The sequence below is a fragment of the Odontesthes bonariensis genome, chromosome 18 (assembly GCF_027942865.1).
Source record: "Odontesthes bonariensis isolate fOdoBon6 chromosome 18, fOdoBon6.hap1, whole genome shotgun sequence".
In the NCBI taxonomy this organism is placed as follows: Eukaryota; Metazoa; Chordata; class Actinopteri; order Atheriniformes; family Atherinopsidae; genus Odontesthes; species Odontesthes bonariensis.
Genome location: NC_134523.1, coordinates 21,342,752 through 21,363,616, shown reverse-complemented (window position 1 = coordinate 21,363,616; position 20,865 = coordinate 21,342,752). Strand labels below are relative to the sequence as shown.

The 20,865-nt window shown below is 38.3% G+C and overlaps 1 protein-coding gene across 4 annotated transcripts in view; it reads left to right on the top strand.

Annotated features, from left to right (window-relative positions):
* col14a1b (collagen, type XIV, alpha 1b) overlaps positions 1-20,865 on the top strand; it is a 138,511-nt gene that overhangs the window by 98,300 nt on the left and 19,346 nt on the right. For all 4 annotated transcript variants that reach the window (XM_075449034.1, XM_075449033.1, XM_075449035.1 and 1 more), the window contains exons 25-37: positions 475-549; positions 3,737-3,876; positions 5,712-5,835; positions 8,464-8,607; positions 9,108-9,272; positions 9,365-9,403; positions 10,189-10,327; positions 10,601-10,743; positions 11,625-11,734; positions 17,160-17,318; positions 18,565-18,642; positions 19,116-19,202; positions 19,732-19,785. In XM_075449034.1, the coding sequence (XP_075305149.1) occupies positions 475-549; positions 3,737-3,876; positions 5,712-5,835; positions 8,464-8,607; positions 9,108-9,272; positions 9,365-9,403; positions 10,189-10,327; positions 10,601-10,743; positions 11,625-11,734; positions 17,160-17,318; positions 18,565-18,642; positions 19,116-19,202; positions 19,732-19,785 (1,457 nt within the window). The remainder of the gene's footprint in view (positions 1-474; positions 550-3,736; positions 3,877-5,711; positions 5,836-8,463; positions 8,608-9,107; positions 9,273-9,364; positions 9,404-10,188; positions 10,328-10,600; positions 10,744-11,624; positions 11,735-17,159; positions 17,319-18,564; positions 18,643-19,115; positions 19,203-19,731; positions 19,786-20,865) is intronic.

Below are 20,865 nucleotides of genomic sequence, written 5' to 3'. Positions count from 1 at the left end.
CCACCGCTGCAGGCAGCCACTACTGAACGCTCCCTACCTGCCATCACTGGTAATTCCCAGCCTCAGGTAGCTGATTTACTGCCTAAATAGCACTGAATGCATAAAGTGTGTGCATGTTGTGTGGGCAGCATGACACATGCACACAGAATCCAGTCAAGAGGTTGAAAGCAGAGACAGCAGGTATTTGGTTTTGACTGCAGCTGACACTGTGATCAATCTACCAAAATTATACAAGAGCTGAAATGACACAGCTGCGTGCAGTCGTTTGATACATTCTGCAAGGTGAATGTATGTGACTGTGTGGGCTGTGTTAGGCTTACGTCTCCCCTCAGTTGTCTGTGTAGTTTCCTGTAGAGGGAAATTTATATGTGGGGGTCATTTAGTCTATGATGATTGCTTTATAATGAATGTGATCATAATTGCAGGTTTTCATGTCTTCACACGTATGTGTCTGCGTGTATTTTCTCAATGCAGTACCCATCCCGACGCCGGCACCAACCAAGCCTCCCACCACCACCCCGCCGCCCACAATCCCCTCTGCTAAGGAAGGTTAGAAGTGATTTCTTGTTTGTGCCCTTCTTACCATTTTTTCTGCTGATGATGTATTTAATGCTGGGTGTTTCTCTGTTTAACTGAAGAAATATGGTAGGTGTTCAGTCTGTGCTGAGGCTTGCTTTATGAGGGCACTTTGTTTCACTGTTGTTGGCATGTCACAGCCACTGGCAGAAGTTGCTAAAATGTATTTACTCTGTGCTGCGAATACAATTTGATATACCTTTTGAGTTTTTCAATTTTAAAGTTTTTAGTTTTTAATTAAGCCTTTTCCACAGCTAAAGTTGCTATTGTAAGAGTTACAGCAATGTTGCTTTGCGATTTGCAACTTCCTATTCAGTGGCAATCGCTTTGGAATGTGTCGATAAATGAATATCAATGGTGTAATATAGAACTAGTGAAATAATAGAGAAATAATGACTTCATTAGAGCAAAGCCAGGTGACAGAAGATCCAAATACTACTCTATCGGACAGAAATTCTAAAAATAAAACAAATGAGAAAGATGAATAAAGAAGTTAACTGTAACGCACATATAGTCACAATTCTGACTCTGAAAGAAGGAATAATTTTCTGTTTTAATAAATGTGCACATATGTAACACAATATGCAAAGCAATATTTTAAATGTAAACTTTGGTGTGTAGCAGCTTGTCATTTCTTTACACATTTAATTAACATTCATCACAGAATCAAGTTCCATTCACAAATTACCCCCAGCTGTTTTGTATCTGTGAAGGCAGAAGAGACATTAACACTCGAAGTTCAAGAACCATTATGTTCAGTATCTTATCTGCATGTTACCGATGCACCCATCTGTCTTAAATAATGTTCGACTTTGACATTTTCAAGCTCTCAGTAAGAGGAGTATGTTTTCCCCTTTTAATTATGGAAATCACTGACTTTATAGATGTGGTACCGACTGACCAGCCCCCAAGACAGGGCACTGATCATGCACCCAGGTGCATATGTATTAGTTCATTTAAACTACTTGCACATTAAATATTAGAGTTATACTTAAGTCATTATAGAAATAGAGGAGTTTGACTTAGAGACTTTAAACATTTAATTATATGGTGACGTTTATTGGTGATATTAATTAAGTAAACTTTCTTGAGCATCTACACGTGTTATTTGTTTTGCATCAGTAGTGTAGCAGCCTGGGACACATTGACTAAAGGTAATATTTTATGTGCAATTGTTGGTATCCAAGCATGTTTTTATGAAGCTATATGGTTCAGGTCTCAATAAATATGATTTCCTAACCAACAGTCTAACGTAGGAGACCTAAACAGTGCATGTTCCTGGACTGAACTCTTAAAATCTTTCCTGAATTCTATCGTTGTTCACCATTTCCCCATCAGTTAGAAATGAATAAATAAGTTATTATGGCTGTAAGACATTCCCAGATAAAGATAGCCAGCCTAAGGTGAACCTAATTGCTGACCCTGTTATTATAACAGATTGGATTCTGGATGCAAAACAAATCCATAAAAAACCTTCCTGAACCGCAGTGCCTTGATTAATTTTCACAAGAGAGAGATGCAATCCGAAGGGAACCCAAGCACAACCAGACCTGACCTGAATAAACCAGAGATTAATTAGTCCCTGTCCTAAATGCATCGACTCGAGCAGTCTCTAACACCAGCAGATGCATGAGCTGTCAATTAATTAAATCAATTAACACGCAGCTGTGCTGAAGAAGAGCAGCAGTTTACCAGTAATGAGTCACAGGTATTTTTTTATGCCAGAGGGACACATTCTAGTCTTATGCATGTATCATTTCCACCTTCTGCACTAACAATGAATGCTGATAAAGCACACACTCCTTATTTATCCAGTCAGGTACTGATCATGTTAACACACCAAACCTGAGACCTATGGAGGAGTGATGCTGAAATTCTTTTAAATAAATACAAATATATTCAAATAGTTTTATAAATCAGCTCATATGATGATAAAAGCAAATGCAATAATAAATGTATAGAATGTGAAATAAATACTGCCTTCATTTCCAAACTTCATTTCCTAATTTTTTATTCCATTTAACGGTTTCAGTTTTTTATGATCCATCTATGGATAGATTTATTCGTTTGTCCCTGTCAGTTATTTTTCTTTTGCATTTCCCTCGACTTGGTTCCCTAAACTCATTTATTTTTGCATTATATCCTATACATCCTATATCCTAATACAGGGTTATAAAATATAGTAAAAAATAAGAAACATTCAATTAAAAGATAATGAAATATAAAACTGAATTGCAAATATAATTAATAAGAGTATTAACACAAAGTTAAATAATTGCAGTTGAAATTTAAAGCAGAAAAAATCATTTATTTTAAATTCCTTAAAATAATTATTGCATGTTCTTATTTTATTTCAGTAGAACTTATTAACGGTATCAGCTAGAATATGTTGACCTGATTTAATGCTCAAAAATAGTGCAATCTGATTGGTCAGCTGGTCGAGAAGGGATCAGTTCAAGATGGTTGTTTTAGTTCACATTGGTTTTTTTTCACGCAGGTGTTTCAGGCAGATCAATGGCAAACTTTGCAGAAAATTCCCATGGAAGAGATGGAAACATCCTGAGAAAGGAAAAATATGACTCCCTTAATTAATAATTACTCATAAGAAAATCTTCTAAAGGAAGTGTTTTCTTAAAAAATACTTTCATACCCATCATTTCTAACTGGAACATAAACGAGTACAATGTTGTTTAAAGTTTTAACGGTTCAAAACTAAAATAAATCTCATCTTAGCACCTTTCCTCTCAGAAACGTTGACTGATGACAGTTGTAGTTTGTTTTTCATCCTTTTTCATATGATTTATTGAGTGAATGTGTGCAGTAAACAAAGAGCAGATGACAAATAGAATTAGTCTGCAGATCAATGTGGCACCAGCTGACCTGTGAATGGAATTTCTAGGGAGAAAAGAAAGTGATTGAAATGACTGTTGATGGCGATAGAGGCAACTCTGTGTTTTGCATTTAATGAGTTTGACGCAGTTTCAATCGTTTACAAGTCAGGACCTCTTCGAGACTAATCAATCAAATAGTCTTTTACTCCTGGGCTGTCATCCATCAGAATTTAGTCAAAAGGTCGGCTTTTTTCGGAGACCAGTGAGGCGGATCAATGTAAGGACGCAAAGAAAGTAGTGCCAGCACTCACCTTTTTGTGTCCGTGTAGTTTGCAAGGCAGCCAAAGCAGACCTGGTCTTCCTCGTTGATGGTTCCTGGAGTATCGGTGATGAAAACTTCCTGAAGATCATCCGTTTCTTGTACAGCACTGTTGGAGCTCTCGACAGGATCGGACCAGATGGAACACAGGTAAATTTGTGATTCAAATGCACTACTACGCGCAGCAGGTTATAAAGATGGGGAGCTGTACAAATGGCCGAAATGATGCCAAAGTGCCCAGTGAGCCATGCATTGTGATGTTACCTTGCACTGCAGTGGCAGGAGACACAAAGTAATGAAAGACATTTTTAAGAGCTGTCCACTGAGACAACATATTGCATTTGAGCATTTGATCCATCTGTATTTCCCTAATGTAACTGGGCTGTACGGTGGTGTGGTGGTTAGCACCGTGACTCACAGCAAGGTTCGAATCCCGGCTGGAGTTTGCATGTTCTCCCCGTGTATGCGTGAGTTCTCTCGGTGTACTCCAGCTTCCTCCCACCGCCCAAAAACATGCCTGTTAGGTTAATTGGTGTCTCTAAATTGACCCCTAGGAATGAGTATGAGCGTGCACGGTTGTTTGTCTTGTTTCTCTGTGTGTGTGTGTGTGTGGCCCTGTGATGGACTGGCGACCTGTCCAGGGTGTACCCCGCCTCTCGCCCAATGACAGCTGGGATAGGCTCCAACTCCCCTGCGACCATGAGTTGGATTAAGCGGGTATAAAAAATAGATGTTCAGTCTCACAAAAAAAAACAAAAATGGTATATATGAATTTATTTTTACCTATCAACAGACTCAGATTTTCATGCTTCAGAATATTTCATTTATAAAATGCACATCGATGTACACACACACACACCCATAATTTGTACAGAAATTATCAAAGCTATTAAATAAAACATTTTAAATTATTTATATAAAAAATATTTGAAAAAAAACAAAGATATTCTAGCATTCTCTCAACACGCTTCGTGAGGCCAGCATCTGTTATGATGTTTTTCTAGCGTATTATGTTGCATACACTGTATATGCAGCTTCTCCCCCACTCAGCAGTGCAACTCATCCCAAAGACGTCTTCTTCTGTAATCTAACTTCACTACGCTCCCTTCACACCTAAACCCAAGGCCGCTTTGCCCTCAGCATTCAAATACAGTAGATCCCAAGAAAATAGTTTTCCGGCACTAGAGTACATACGATGTTTGTAATAGCGGTCAAGTTTTTTTTTCTCAGTCATTTAAATACATTCTCTACTCTTCTGGAGCTCCCACATGGCCTAAATACACTGTACTTTCAAGTTTTTGGTCTGCCACAGACATTTTCGCTCTAACCTTCAACAAAATGTGCCATTTCTATTTTGGTTAAGCTTTGAATAAAGGATATGCTTCTGATGTCTCAGATGACGCACAGGCTCGTAACTTAAGGCTGTCTGTGTTGAGAATAGTTAACGATTCAGGCAGATGGTGACAGAAATAAGAATCCCAGTTCAGACATAGGAAGGAAAACGGAAAAAAAAAGAGAGGGCCCGCGGGAAATGTTATTTTGTTCCAGTAGCTTATATAACTTAATACAATCTCTCCTTTGGCATTCTTTTCCTTCTGTCCTAATTAAAGAGTGCATGGTATAATTTACCTTAGGATAAATGGGCTATATAGCCCTTGTGAATTTCCCAACTTTTGAATTGTGATTTGAATAAAGTTGAAGCAAACAGTAATTAGCTACCATACAAAAAAATTACAGCTTCTGCTTAGATTGCATCAGTTATGCTCAATTTAAAAGCTTTTTTAAAAAAAATATATAATAATTGGATTATTGACACGTTATGAAAATATATATCACTGGAAGTTTGACTGAGGTTTTTCTATCCGAGTTCTGTGGAGAGGTGGACTTAAAGTTTCAGTTTACCCAAATGAGCCTGGTTGCATTTAAGCTTCACACATAGCTGAATATTTGCATTTAAAAGAATATCTATATCTATGTCACGGCAGGTGGCTATCTCCCAGTTTAGTGATGACGCCCGGACTGAGTTCAAACTGAACTCATACAGCAACAAGGAGCGTCTGCTGGATGCCATCAACAAGATCTCCTACAAGGGAGGAAACACCAAGACAGGTGAGTTCAGTTCTCACGAGGGCTGGGCGATAATTCAATCTCTCATCGGGATCGCGATACAATTTTGATCGATCTCGATAATCTGCTCGTGACCTACATTCGATACGCTGTCACATGGCAAAAGTAAACACAGCAACAGTATCAGCGTCTGCCGTCTGCAGGTAGGACACGCCCACTTCCCTGTTGTGAGCAAAGAGAAAGAAAAAAAAATAAGTTGGAAAAAGGAGGAGAAAATGAGTGAAACTGGGGTCGAAGAAGGCGAGAATAATGCAGAGTACGAAGGCGACGACATATCCACACCTGAATCTGACGAAATTGTCGGTTTTAAAAAAGGTGATTACCGGAATCTCCTCCCACGTAGCTGGGTCCTGAGTTTGCATAAAATCCTCACATAACTCAGCCTACTAAGCCGTAAGCACGGAGTCCGACACGAAACAGAGTAGTGTGTTACGTCGAGCTCGACAGGGAATACCACTAATCTGTTTCATCACCAGAAGCAGCGCCACCCGTTTGAGCACGGAGAATGCAAACCTTTTTTTGATTAGTTGATGTTAGAGTGCAATGTCTTGTCACTGTAGACAATCTTTACACGCACATATGCATCGTAGGATTTTAATTCAAAATACCTGTTCTGTATTTATCTGAAACAGTTGTATATTGTCACATGTCATGTTCAAGTTTGACATGTATCGTGATATGACTTTTTCCCATATTGCCCAGCCCTAGTTCTCACACAGCAGGAGGGCTGCTGAGAAAGGATGTGTTCTGTGAGATGAATCACAGGGGAAAGAATGTAAAACTTCTGAGGCTGCAGCAAATTAAATCCAACTTTTCAGCCGGAGAAAGAATCTGGAAATAATAGAGTTTAGCAGCTGCAAATAGAAAATTAAATCTGTGTGCAGGAAAACGTTTTACTTCAGAGCTTTGTGTCAATAAGCCTCTCTCCCCTTTATCATGTCTTCATGTGTGAAATAACTTTATGTTCTTCTTCTGCACATATACGTTAGAAGCTCGCAGAGGCATATATATTTTCTGAGTGCATGTACGTATAATTATGTGTAATGATAGGCTGTCTGTGGGGAAGCAGCAGGAGTTGCAGTCATTAATCAGTGTTTACAAAGCAGCCGCTTTCTCCAACAGGGATGAGATAACAGATTTGTTACAGCATCGCTGCTGGGGAGAAATTATGCCACTGCTAATGTACCCAGAGGCCTTGAGATTATTTGATAACTGAATCTGCTTGGCAGCCTGTTGCTATCTTTGTCTTTTATTGGGATCCCACATTCTGAGGAGAACCACGACAGCAATATATAGTATAATGTTTTTAAATGGAAACAGAGTCTTTGGTGTTAATTGTAAATGTATTAGTTAATTGGCCATGTGTATATGGCAGGTTATTTAATGAAAGTTAAGAGAGTGATCTATGATTCAAAATGACATAACGCTCCACATCTTAGGTTATTCATATTACTGTGATATAAAAGAGACAGAAAATGATCAAGAAATAGCAACAAATAATTTTAGTTTCATGAATGACTTAGGCATAAAGTGCATTGCTGTGAGGGGTCTTTCTCTGTCTCCCCCTTTTTCTACACTCAGCCCACACCTTGTCACTTGAGGACAGTTTGATTCTAAGTCACTCTGAGATGCCAGGTGGTGTGTCCCTTCTTGAACCATCCCTGAAGCACAGTGGCTCTGTACTTTCATGACTCTGGCATTAGATGTGAAACTTGTCCCTTGACTGCTTCTGACAACTCGGATGGATAAAATACGGGAGTTGAGTTTTTCCTCATGCATTGATGTTTTTAAAAACCATTTAGAGAATTGCTGCTGAGCCTGTGGATCCCCTGCTGGGCCGCTCTAATGCAGTTCTCTGATGTTTATTTACATCACTGTGGGATGCATCAAATGCTGTGGCCTGTCATCATGCTGAATGTTGCACTTCTGTGTCAGATTATCAGGTGGAAAACCTGTAATTCTGTGGTCAACAGTGTCTGTTCGTTCTGAAAGTAAACTGTAACAGTGACTCATCACATGTTTTGCGTGTTTTGCTTCTTCCAGCAAAGGGAAACTCGGCAGCAGAATCAGAGTCAATCACCACAAGGGTTATCACCACAAAAAAATTGAGACGTAGCAATTTAACCGGCGCCAAATTGAAATCCTGCAGCCTCAAAGCGACGTTGGTGTGTGTGGAGGGTTCCTCCTCAGGCAAAAACCTCAGGAAAAAATATCTTTAGGGCAGTTCACTGACAGTTTCTTCTCCCCGATCTGCAATCATTTCTTGTATAGCCATGTAACATTTAGGGAACATATTAAGATTTGTGATGAAGATGAAGAACAAAAAATATGTCAACCAAATAAAGTCCAACTTCCCACAATACATACATGCAGCTCTGCTATTGACTTTTGATGTGAGTTGAAATGACCTTCAAACCTCTCCAAACCACTTGGATCTTCAGGTGTTCTGTACTGCTTCTGTACAGCCGTACAGTAAACTTGAGCTATTTTCCAAATATCCATTTCAAGGACCCTAAATTAAGTAAATAAACATAAGAAAAACTGATGGTAAGACAGCAACATTTATAGTTTCAACAAAAATGATCACTGTTTGCTGATTTGTCCAATCAGGTCGAGCCATCCAGCATGTGAAGGAGAACATCTTCACTGCAGAGGGAGGAGTCAGGAGGGGGATCCCCAACGTCCTCGTGGTCCTTACAGATGGTCGATCCCAAGATGACGTCAACAAAGTTTCCAAAGAGATGCAGATGGAAGGTGTTTGTGGTTTTATTTGAGGCTGTTGAGAAAGCCCAGAAATTTCTATTACTTCTTTGGGCCTTTTACGCAACAAGTATTTAGTTTATTCTTTTTTGTCTGTGATTTTTTTTTGTCCTCCAGTTTAAATATTACTCAATATGAAGCACCTCCCAGAGCACAGCAGGGCAATCCCTAATGAGAAAATTAAATCATTTTACTTTGAAATTTATGTGATATGGCATATTTGGGGATCTATTTTTTTTACATTTTTGTGCAATAAAAGCTAGTTTGAAGTAAAAGACTTATCACATTTTTCTTTATTCACTTGATTTTTTTTAAGTTAAAGAATATGTCTGCATTTGATGCCACCAAACACAACTATTACCGTGTGTGCAAATTAAATAAAAACAACTTTGACCAAATCTAGTCTAGTTTCGAATCTACATTCGCATGTTCCCTCCGGTGATTCCCACATTGAAGATAAATCGTTTGTTTTTCCCTTGTGTCTCCCTGTAAAGGTTACATTGTGTTTGCAATCGGCTTCGCTGACGCCGACTATGGGGAGCTGGTGAGCATCGCCAGTAAGCCCAGCGACAGACACGTCTTCTTCGTGGATGACCTGGACGCCTTCCAGAAGATCGAAGAGAAGCTGGTGACCTTTGTGTGTGAGGCCGCCACTGCCAGTGAGTCACTGCTGGAGTAAAAGAGAAGTCAGATGTAACCCAGCATGGGACTTTCCTTATATGCAAGACTGAAATATTCTTTTGTCTTTCAGCCTGTCCCTCTATACCGATGAGTGGCAGCACAACTCCAGGTAAACATTTGAGCTCGTGTGTGTCATGGTTTTAAGTATTAACGCACACAAGATAAACCCTGAGCATATAAACAAACCACTGTAATTGGTTTTACACTGTACGCACAATAGACATGAGAGTAATCTCAATAGAACTATCAGAAATATTAGGATATGCAAGACTTTCAGTATCTTATTTGCAGCTCTACATCCTAATTTGTTATACCTTTGAGTTGACAGAATGCATCTTTTGCATTTATTCATCCAACTCATTCTTGTTTACAGTCCTATTGGTGCTGCTAGGATAGATCAGAAAAATAGTCTGCCGTACAATTATATAGAGAGAAGCTCAATTAAACAGCCCTTTACAATAGTGGTCAACTCTTGCTCTTTAAATGCTGTTCCCTTTTCCTTTGATGTCTGTATCACAAACAGGACTGAATGTTAGTGTTAATAAGCGAGCTTTGCAGTCGGGGGATGAAATACTAACAAGACACTGCTTAAAAATTGTCCTTTGTAGAATACAGGGTACCTCTCTGGGACATTTTGTTTTGTATAATTGGTTCTGTAGGTAATACTCTATTTGAAGAGGAGCTGTCACAATCACATGGACTCAGACCGGGTTAAAATGTTAAAATTACCAGACTTTTCTCCAAGAAATATTTTTTTAAAGAAAGGTTATTATTCATTTTGGTTTAAAATTTGTGTTTCTGGCGCATGAAACTGTACGCAACAAATGACATTAAAATCACCACTTCGTCACCACTTTGGCCTTATTACAAACCACTCCCACTGTCTGTCTTCAGGTTTCCGCATGATGGAGCTGTTCGGGCTTGTAGAGAATCGATACAACACCATCTCGGGTGTTTCCATGGTTCCTGGCACCTTCAATGCTTTTCCCTGTTTCCACTTGCAAAATGATGCTCTGCTGGCGCAACCAACAAGGTGTAGAAGACTTTTTCTGTTGTTTTATTTTTATAAAAGATGGTACCATACCCATTTCATGTTTCTTTTTACCCATTTCATGGATCTCATAGATGAGACACCGATGCATGTTGTTTGAATTCATTTTAGTTGATGGCTTTTGGGAAAGAAAACTAGCTTTGAAATCTCCAGCCGAGTGTTGACTGTATCCAGAACCCATATTTCACTCTGTTTAGCATAAAAAGATATCATTGTCCATGAGGTTTCACAATGTTTATCTTCCCATTCTGACAGGTACATCCACCCTGAGGGACTTCCGTCTGACTACACCATCACTCTGCTGTTCAGAGTGCTGCCGGATACTCCCGAGGAGCCCTTCGCCCTCTGGGAGATCCTCAACAAGAACAACGAGCCACTGGTTGGAGTCATCCTGGACAGTGAGTGGAGAAGCTCTACCGTCAACAAACAAATACCATTTGTTTGTCTAACACATCTTTTATTTTGCAATTGTGCAAAAAATAAAAATGCTGTTATGAAAAAAAGCTCTGAATTATAGACTTCTGTTGTGAAATCAACAGATAATAAGAAATGACTAGAGTAGATCATTTCTCTATGTCATTGTAGAAAAGTGTGTCACTTGCAACAAAGGCATTATCAAATATATTTTCTGTTGTATATTTATAGCGGTGCGTCTTTCTTACTGGAACTGATGCCAGAAAAATGTACCAACAACCTCACTAGAGTTAAAAAAACAAATCTTAAACACCTAAAAAAAATGACCAACATAAACCATATTCAAATTCTGTAACGTCTCTGTCTGTCATACCAAACTATTTACGGTTACAGTTGCTTTTTGATTTCTATACAACAAAATTAACACATTCTTTAATTGAGCGAGTTGTATTTAGGTCATTGCCGGCATGATGTCACCACGGTCTACATGTATTACTCTTCTCCACTGCCTTGTCAAATTGAAGCCTCCTAACAAGCATCTGTCAGGTTGTGAATGAAAATTCAAAGAACCCAGTGGCTGCACATTGCAAGTGTGTTGGAAATTGAGTTTAGATTTTCTTTATTGGCATGTATGTCACACAAATGTGTGCTGTGGGACTTTTGCTCTGTCGCCAATAAAAGGGCAGTTAGCCCAAGCTAACGATTTCAGTCGACACTTCAAGCTTTTCTGCATTGTGTGGGTTTGTGTTGGTTGATTTTTGCATTTATTCTAGGCAGCCAGGTTTCCTTAACACTGATGGATATATTTTAGTTTTCCTTTTAATTTTTTGCAATTTTTACAAATAGTTTATGTGTCTCCTGGCAGACGGAGGAAAAACTCTGACATTCTTCAACAATGACTACAGAGGAGAGTTTCAGACAGTCACCTTCGAAGGATCAGAAGTCAAAAAGCTATTCTACGGCAGCTTCCATAAGGTATTACTTCCAAACTTTCCTTTGTTTGACAGACCCATGCATTAACTGACTGATCCTAGGCCCGACTGTAATAAGACTCATTTGTACTTCAAAATCAAAAGGTTTACCAGGATGCTGGCATACATATGTAACGCAGAGTCTCGAGGTTTTGATGTGAGCACCACTTACAGGTGTTGTTTCCTTTCTTTGTCCTCTACAGTCATTAAAGTCTACATTGGTATGACACAGCTGTGATTATAGTGTGAGGTTGTTTGCTAATAAAAGCCCATCTAGCATAAATGGAGTGCTTTAGTATCGGGCAAATGAAGAAGCATCAGCAGAGTTATAATTAGGGTGATAATTACAGTACATATCACTGCAGTTAATCATAATATTTGCAGTATTCCTTGTATTCAAAGAACAACCCCTAACTATCAATAAAACCGAAAGAAATAAACCTTACATGGTCGTAATACAATCTAAAGCAGTTACAAGCTTGCTTATTCACCATGACTGATTGATATTACGTTGCTTTAGGAAACTGAATATGTGAAACTGATATGTGAACAACTTGAAATGCATGTAAACATGTTAGCCCGATCGAGATTGTACAAAATCGGAGCCTTTAAAACATGACTACCACACCCATGGTATGGCTAGGGAACAAATCACTCCTAAATGTATCCACTGGGCCGAGATGTACCGTCCAGTCACTGTAAGCATTTCCAGAGTGTCTCGAACATTTTCTCTTACTGTTCACTGCATTATGGTATTGGACGTACTTCGGTCAATATCTTGATTTTGCTCCTGTGTATATATACTGGGACAAGGATGGTGATCCAGTGAAATGGCCGGGTCAAACTCTAACCGTAGATGTGCATGTTACCATGCTGTTTTAATTGATTCAGTTTTTCATCACTTTAGCTCTTTGATTTGTTAAATTTAGCTTACAGTTTCTCCCTCCTTCCATCGGTGCACTCTTTCCCCTGTTATTTACAAAACCTTGTTGAGCAGTGAGACGGTGGTTTGAGTCCCAACAAGCTGAAAGCAGTTGAGCCATGCCCCATGTCTGAACTTGCTGGCTGTCATGTTGTGTTATTGTCAGTGTATAATTGCTGAGGAGCTCGCAGACTGATCCGCAGTTTCTTCTGTCTGCTCTCTGTCAGCAGAGCTTATCTCGCTTACCTTTTCACCTTTTGACGCGCTAAGTCTATGTGTGTGTGTGTGTGTGTGTCTCTCACTGGATACACAGTGGGATTTTTATCCCAAAGAACCAGCACCTCCAGTGCCCAGCTGATAAGTCTATGTGACATCTGTAAAGGCCCATCTGATTAGAGATCAGAGGTCATAACTATAAAGTGATAGTCAGCTAATTCTGACAGTTGTTCTGCCTTTTTGGATGGTTACCGGTCTCCTGCAAGTGGCAGAAGTTCAGCTCTTTAGCTTTTCTAACTCCTCTCACATCTAGATGCTTTTTTTTTTTTAAGTTCCTGAAAAGGTGACACTTAGCAATCTTTGAAGAATGTGAAAATATCCTGTAGTAAGCCGCGTGCTCTGATAAGCTAGCTTGGCTTCACACTTCACACTCTTAACAGGATTTAACGTAGTTCACAGAGACTTCAGCTCTGTGGTTACATAAATATGGACACAAGTGGCCATGCGGGAGATACAGTAGAGCAGGTTTGAGGACAGCTTTGCATCTTAAGTTTAGCTATTTTTAGGGATGCACTATTTAAGCTGATAATGGTAATCAAATGATTTCCCTTTTTTTTTCTAGTGGTCTTTCTTTTATTCCTTTTCCTAGTCAGTAAATGAATCATGACAGCCACAGGCACATACACTTATCAGAAAGCAATTAATGTGAAAGTGATCGCTCTGGCTCTACATTTGTTGACAAGAAGCTGAAAGGACCTGGTCTCATTTCTGTGTTTTTTGTTATCTCATTCATCAATTATTATGTCTCAAATTACAAATATAGCAGCTGTCCAGGTCTTTTTTAGCTTGAAAATAGCTTTCTGTTATCAAATGCACTTTCACATAGTATAAGCAGAGTAAAAACAGAAAATGGTTAAGGACCTAAAGGGGTGCATGAAGGGGGTACACAAGAAAACAGAAATTGGCCAAGGACATTGTGATCGATTCATTTCTATTATTTTTTTAAACTTTAAAAGTGTTTCCATGTTGACGAGAAAGACTTTTGATATGATAAAACATGACTTTAAAGGCGTACTTTCAGCATTCAGAATTGGCCACAGTCGCTCATTTGAAAGCTCTGCTGGTCACAGAAAACAATCAAATGATAGAAACATAATTTTCCAATTGTTTCACAGCACTGTCAAGCAGACTAACACAACAATGGTGCACCTGGTGAATATGTTCATTTCAGATAGCATCAGAAATTTCCCCGACATATACCGCAAATTTCCCAGCAAAATAAATTAACTAAAAATAACAAGTTTCATTTAATGGATAGACAAAAGTCACAATCCATCATCACAGCAAACAATAAGTCTGATTTTCAAAGTTGTCCTGAATTCATCCCCCTCAGCTCTTATCATGCCACAACTTTGTTGCTTATCCTATGCAAACTCTGTCTAAATACTGTTTGAATGGCATGATAAGCTTTGTTTTGTCACTACATCTTGATAGAAGAAGCCATTGCATAATTACACTTTATTTTGGAGACTGTAAAGGAAATGCTGTGTCAGAGTTGTGAGGTTGTTAATTACCATCTTCCAGTCAATCAAACACCAACTACTGCTACAAAATAAAATAATCAGAATGAATACACAGGGTGCCATAGAATTGACTCACACAAAAGGCTATTTGGGAAATTAGTTGTCTGCATCTTGCTGTTTCTGGAAACATTTGTACATATGTGTTTTTTTTTGGACTGTAGTCACCATAGGATGCTGATTTAAAAATATTTAAAATTCCTTCAAAATCAGTTTATACCAAAAAATAAAATAAACCATTTGTGTCTTTCTCTAGGTGTTTAAATAGCTTTAAATGCTTCGAAAACAGCAAAACAAATGCTTCCTGTCTCTGATGTCAAAGAAAATACGCACGTTTCTGTGGCAAAAAAACTTTTTTTGGACATTTGGGTAAAAATTACAGGCCAAGCTTTATTGGATTAGAATCCGTTTGGAATATTATTCTTGTCATGACAAACAGAAAGGTTTCAACAATTAAAATCTCTACAATTAAGTTGTGAAACACACACACACACACACAACCCAATATATTCCGAAACAAAAATCCACACAACTAAACCTCAAATTTTTTTCTTTTTGCTCTATAATTATGGTTTTAGGAAGCAAACAGAGAAGCATAATAACTATTATAAACGCCACTGTTTCAAAATGTGGCCTTATGCAGGAAGTTGAAGAGGGTTGAAAAGTGTAAATGTGTGGATGACACAAATAAAGCAGCTTGGTAATGTGACACTTTTAAAAGAGAAGAGGGTTAATGGTTTTGAGGAACCACTCAGCAGACAGGCGGCATTTCATCTGCCTCACAGTTCAGCTCTTTACTGTCCATGATGATGACAGTAATACCTGCATCTGTCATGGTAGTGCCTCTCATGGAGATAATTTTAGTTGCAGCATCATCTCCTCCCCTGATTTATGTCCCACTTTCAGATCAAGTGCAGGTTGTGTAGATATCGACGGGATAAGCTGTGTTAATGCAAAGGCTTCATTCATTTAAAACTTAGATGATGTTGTTGGGTTTTTTTTTTACGTTAAGCTGCTATTGATAAGCCTAAAAAAACAGATGAAGAGTTTTTTCTTGTATTTTCTTAATTCTGTCATTTAAGTATCAGCCTACTTCCAAAACACGATGGTGCCGTGTAAATGTGAATAAAACAAGTTTTGCAAACAAGGTCTAAAAAGCTGGGCTGGGGACAGCAAAGTACTACAAAAAGAAATAAGTGTAGAAACATGTTGTAATTAAGCTAAAAAAAAAAAAACATGAAATACAAGTTAATTTAAGTCAATATGCATACAAACATATAAATGGAGAGTAAAGAGATCAGAGTGAGGAAAGGTGCTCAGTGCATAATGGGAGGTCTGCCAACAGCCATATTTCAGCAAGACAGTGATGAACTCCAACTGGCATCTATTACAATAGCAACGCTTCATAATATAAGAGTCCAGATGCTGGACTTGTCTGCCTGCAGTCCAGACTTTACACCAACTGAAAACATTTTAGCAAATCATGAAACACAAAATAGAACAAAGTAGAGACCCTGGATTGTTGAGCTTCTAGAATATTGTACCAGACAAGAATGGGACAACATTCCTCTCCCAAAGGTCCAGCAACTGGTCTCTTCTGTTTCCAGATGTTTCCAGAAGAAATACAGTATGCTAAGCAATGGTAAAAATGACTGTGTCCCCATTTATTTTTAAATAAAAACAAGTATTTTTTTTACGAAATAGTACAATTTCTCACTTTCAAAATGTTATGTTTTCTATGGTGTCTTTTGTATAGAATATTGACGTATTATATCTACAAATCCTTGAATTTTGATTTTTTGTTTTTATTTTCTATTAAAACAGAAGAATTGCAAGAAACTGATACAAGTTGTTATTATTATTATTGGTAGAGATGTGACGTTTAGTCCAGTTTGCTGACATGTTTCTGTTCTTTGGTAACTTTTTAGTTGCTTCTGTAGCATAAAGGACACTAATCTTTTCACAGAGCCTCTTTGAGTCAAACATAGAGACGGCTCGATTTTTTCCAAACTTATACTGTTTCATTTGCATTCAGGAGGATGCAGTAAAAAAAATTCCATTCAAGGAGTTCAGACTTATATACGTGAAGAACTTCCAGGATTCTATCAGCTATGTTCACATAGCTCCTCGATTTGATGAGAGTCAGCATTTATTCACATAGTCATGTATGCCTTGGCTGTTCACTTACTCGTGAAACTGCTTCAGTCTGATAGAAGTACCTGGGAAATGTCCTTCCTATACTAATCTCTCAGTTTTGCAATTTTGAGCTAAATCACAGCATCTACCTCCTCTGGGACCACAGGAGAAATTTCCTTAGGCAAAAACTGAGACATTAATATACATCACAGTTGTCTTAGCCTTTAAAAATGCAATTTGTCAGGGAAATCTGCTGGACGAGTTGACAGCTCTCTACAGGCAGAGGGAGCTGCTCTCCCACATGATAAAGAGCTGAGAACATTCAGATTCAACTTCCTTTTAACTCATTGCTTCAGATTAATGAAACTTAAATCCTGTTTAGCTGCTGCTGACAAAAGTAAAACTTATTAAGATTCAAAGAAAATTAATCTTTCGCCCACCAGTTAATCAACAGGTTGATTAAGAGCTATAGCATAAAGTTTTAGTCCTAAAATTCTAAATTCATATGCATGAAATCAGCTTTAAAGACATTATTATGTGATTTTTATTAATTTTTGTATTTTTTTTACTTACAGCTTCATATTGTAATCGGCAAGACGAGTGCCAAAGTGTTTATTGACTGCAAAATGGTGGCAGAGAAAACTATCAACGCAGCGGGAAACATCACCACTGATGGAGTGGAAGTTCTGGGCAGGATGGTTCGCTCCAGAGAAAACAAGGACAACTCGGCACCGGTGAGGAAAGCACGCAAACATGCACCGCACACTCCTCGTATAACCGTTAATATTAACACGCACACTCACTCTGAGGGTCTGCACGACAACATATTCACACTCAGATCATCACTGATCCATTTTCTGAATTTGACCCCCGACTGCTTCAGCTCGGAAACTGGAGTACTTCAGAAAGCTGTTATGAGGTTTTAGAGTTGCACCACCAAAGGGTTTCAACAAAGCGCTTATAACTGCAGGAAGGTCATTTAAATAAAAAGAAAGACTCATAAGCTAAGCAACTAATTGCTCACTGTGATGCATGACAAGTTTTCAAGCACTACATGTGCAGAGCCCATGATCCGGTGCCCACAGGCCTGTCAACTTCACGGCCACTAACAGCCGTCCTTTCATTGGCCTGATGGCACTGATATTCTCTCTGTACTACTTGAATTACATTATTGGATTATGTGTTGCTGCAGCGGTTTCATACGTTGAGTGTTTCCATCAAACATGAGTTATTTCTTTTATTAGCTTTAAGAACCCAGATGAATGTATTTGTGGCCACAGAAAGGCAGAATTGTGTCTGATTGCTTTGATCTTCATTTAACAGAAACCTTCGACACCAACTCTGTTGTGAGTCCCACCTGTGTGTCAAATATTCCCCACAAACCTCTTTGATGGGGTTATAATTTCTCCACCAGCTTCAGTTGTGTGAATGCCTGAAACTAGAAAACTCGACTTCACTTCAGTCATATAGCTGCTCATCTCCTCTGCTCTGTTTCCTGCTTTGGTATTTAGAAGTTTTTTATCATTAAAGATGAGGCTGATGATCTGCCACTGTGTTTTAAACTCAACAGATACTCTTAATTTTACATCTTGGAATTTATCATGCCCAATTAGACAAACAAATTTATGAAAAGATTGAAAATAAAGCTATAATACTATAATTTAATCTTTCATTTTAGATACTTGGATAAAAGCCTGGATTATGATTTAAAGCATAATTTCCATATCTTTAAAATCCAATGATAAACAATGAAATGAAAGAAGTTTAATTATCTCTAGCGGTAACTTTGACCTTGACATCGGCAATAAAATTTAAACCAATTTAACTCACTTTCAAAATGCTCCGTTTCTTCAATTTGACAATTTATCCATCACTGCATCAATCATCCACATCTTGGTGTGTAAATTTAGCAATTTTATAAATTGCAAACTACAGTAAAATACTATTTTAAATGAGTTCATCTCTTTCTTTCTCCTGCAGTTCCAGCTCCAGAACTTTGACATAATCTGCAGCACGTCTTGGGCCAGCAGAGACAAGTGCTGTGAACTTCCTGGTCTGGTGAGGTTACGGTTCATGTTTGTTTAAACCTTCCAGTCTGCACAAAGAGTATGAAAATGTTAACAGTAGGAGGAGCAGACCTGGGAGATTAGAAGTGTTATTTAATAGATCTGGTGTGATACTGCTCTTTATCACCTTTAAAGAATTTTGTAGATTTTCTTTATAGCGTTTAAAGTTGAGGTAAAAGAAGTGTTATCATAATTATACTTAACTTACCTTACCTAAACTTCACATATTGAAAGAAACTGATTTTTTTCTGGCTCTCCAGAAGATGAATAATACAATATTTTCACTGTGGGCTGAATCCCACAATCTATTTGTGTTAATGTACACCATGTCTTAGGTTAATTTTTAAAGGGGACAAATAAGTCATCGTTCCATTTGTTGGCTTCGTCGTACCACATTTCATTCCATTTCTTTACACTTCATGCTTCCTTTTTCTTTCTCATCTGCATCATACTGTGGTCATCCAGAGGAAGGAGGTAAACTGCCCGGCCTTGCCCAAAGCCTGCACCTGCACGCAGGACAGCAAAGGCCCCCCTGGCCCTACCGGACAACCAGTGAGCCGCACACTAATGCCCACACACATTATTATCAGTCGCTGATGAAGTCTGACTGCACACGTTCCAGCTTAAGATCACACTGTGTTAACCTCATCCTGAACAAACATTAAAGTTCTACCCATTTTTCCAGTTACACGATTAGTATTGTCACATGTAAATCCTGCACAGATGCAATAAGCTTTTTTGTCCGAGCAGACAGTAACACACGGTAACAGTGGGACTGAGATGTTTGCTACATACTAATCCTGATACCGATCACACCCAATGCACCACACAAGCTTGTGGGCAGCAACACAGATGGATAAAAGCACAAAATCGCTACACATCTGATGTTGCAGTGTGAATAACTTTAGTTTGATAATTGTATTTTTCATGTTTGTTTTCGGTTTGGCAGATTAAGGGTCGCATTTCTTGTGTCTCAGCTTGTTTGTTAGTATCGTGTGTCCAACCAGACACGCACAGCGTCCTGCAGTTGTAAAGCGTGTTGATTTAGTGCCTCTAATCCTTTGTTTTGTGTTTCTAACAGGGAGGCCCTGGAATCCGAGGGGCCAGAGGTGATCGTGGAGAGCCAGGCCCAGTGGTAAGTCGCATTGATTAACAGATTGAAAAGCCACTGCTCTGCAGACATAACAGGACCTCTTCTGTATCTATGTAAAAGCTGACGTAGCTGTCAAACAAATGTTTTGTGCTCTGAGCCTGTGGGCCTATCTTAAGCTACTTTTGTGTTATGGTGATTGTCATTTATTTCCATCTTATAAATGCCATTGTCAAAGCTCATTGGTTCCACTTTATATCAACTCAGGTAAGTCTTACTGGCAAACATCTTTATCAGGAGTGCCTTGATGACACTCACAATCATTCACATAAGGACACAGAGTCAACATTGGTTATTTTATAAATATCTCGTTCTTTTTACTGGTGCACATGGCAGCTTAGCTGTAGGTACTTTGACACAATGAAATTCAGTACACTCACATATACAAAAAAAAGATAAACGGGACAATAAGGGAATTTGTCATAGATCTAATATTTCAGACACATTTTTTCTTATTTCATAAGATTTCATAACAAAACCCACATTTCTGCCATCAAAGACCAACTCGGTAACATAATAAAGATATAAAATAGGACACTCTGCATTTACATGTGCATTACAATATGAACAGATTACAGTTTCATGAAACAGAAAAACACAAAAGGAGGAAAATGGCTAAATTTAGGTAGCCAAACAGAACATATCTAAAATAGACCACAGACCCAACAGAATGATGAAGGCATAAAAGAAACATTATGGGACAGAAAATGCAGCATTTAGTTCAACTAAAAGTTGCAAAACTTTATACAGGAAAAGAGTAAGTTAAGTTTTGGATTTAAAAAAAAACAATTACACCAAGATTACTGTCACCAGACAGAGGTGTAAAACATTTTTTCACAAACTATACAAAATAAAAGCTTTTTTTTATTTTTATTAATCCCATCCCTTCCACTCCTCACCTTTTATTCACTCAAAGAGTAGACGGGAAAAAAAATCATACGCTGTGAAATTATGCGACCTATCCCAAATGTTAGCCTTTATTCTCCTAAAAGGTGATTTAGAGATGCTAATTATCCACAGAGACTAGCCACTGCTAGGCAGCATTGCTTTAAAATGACTTTTTAT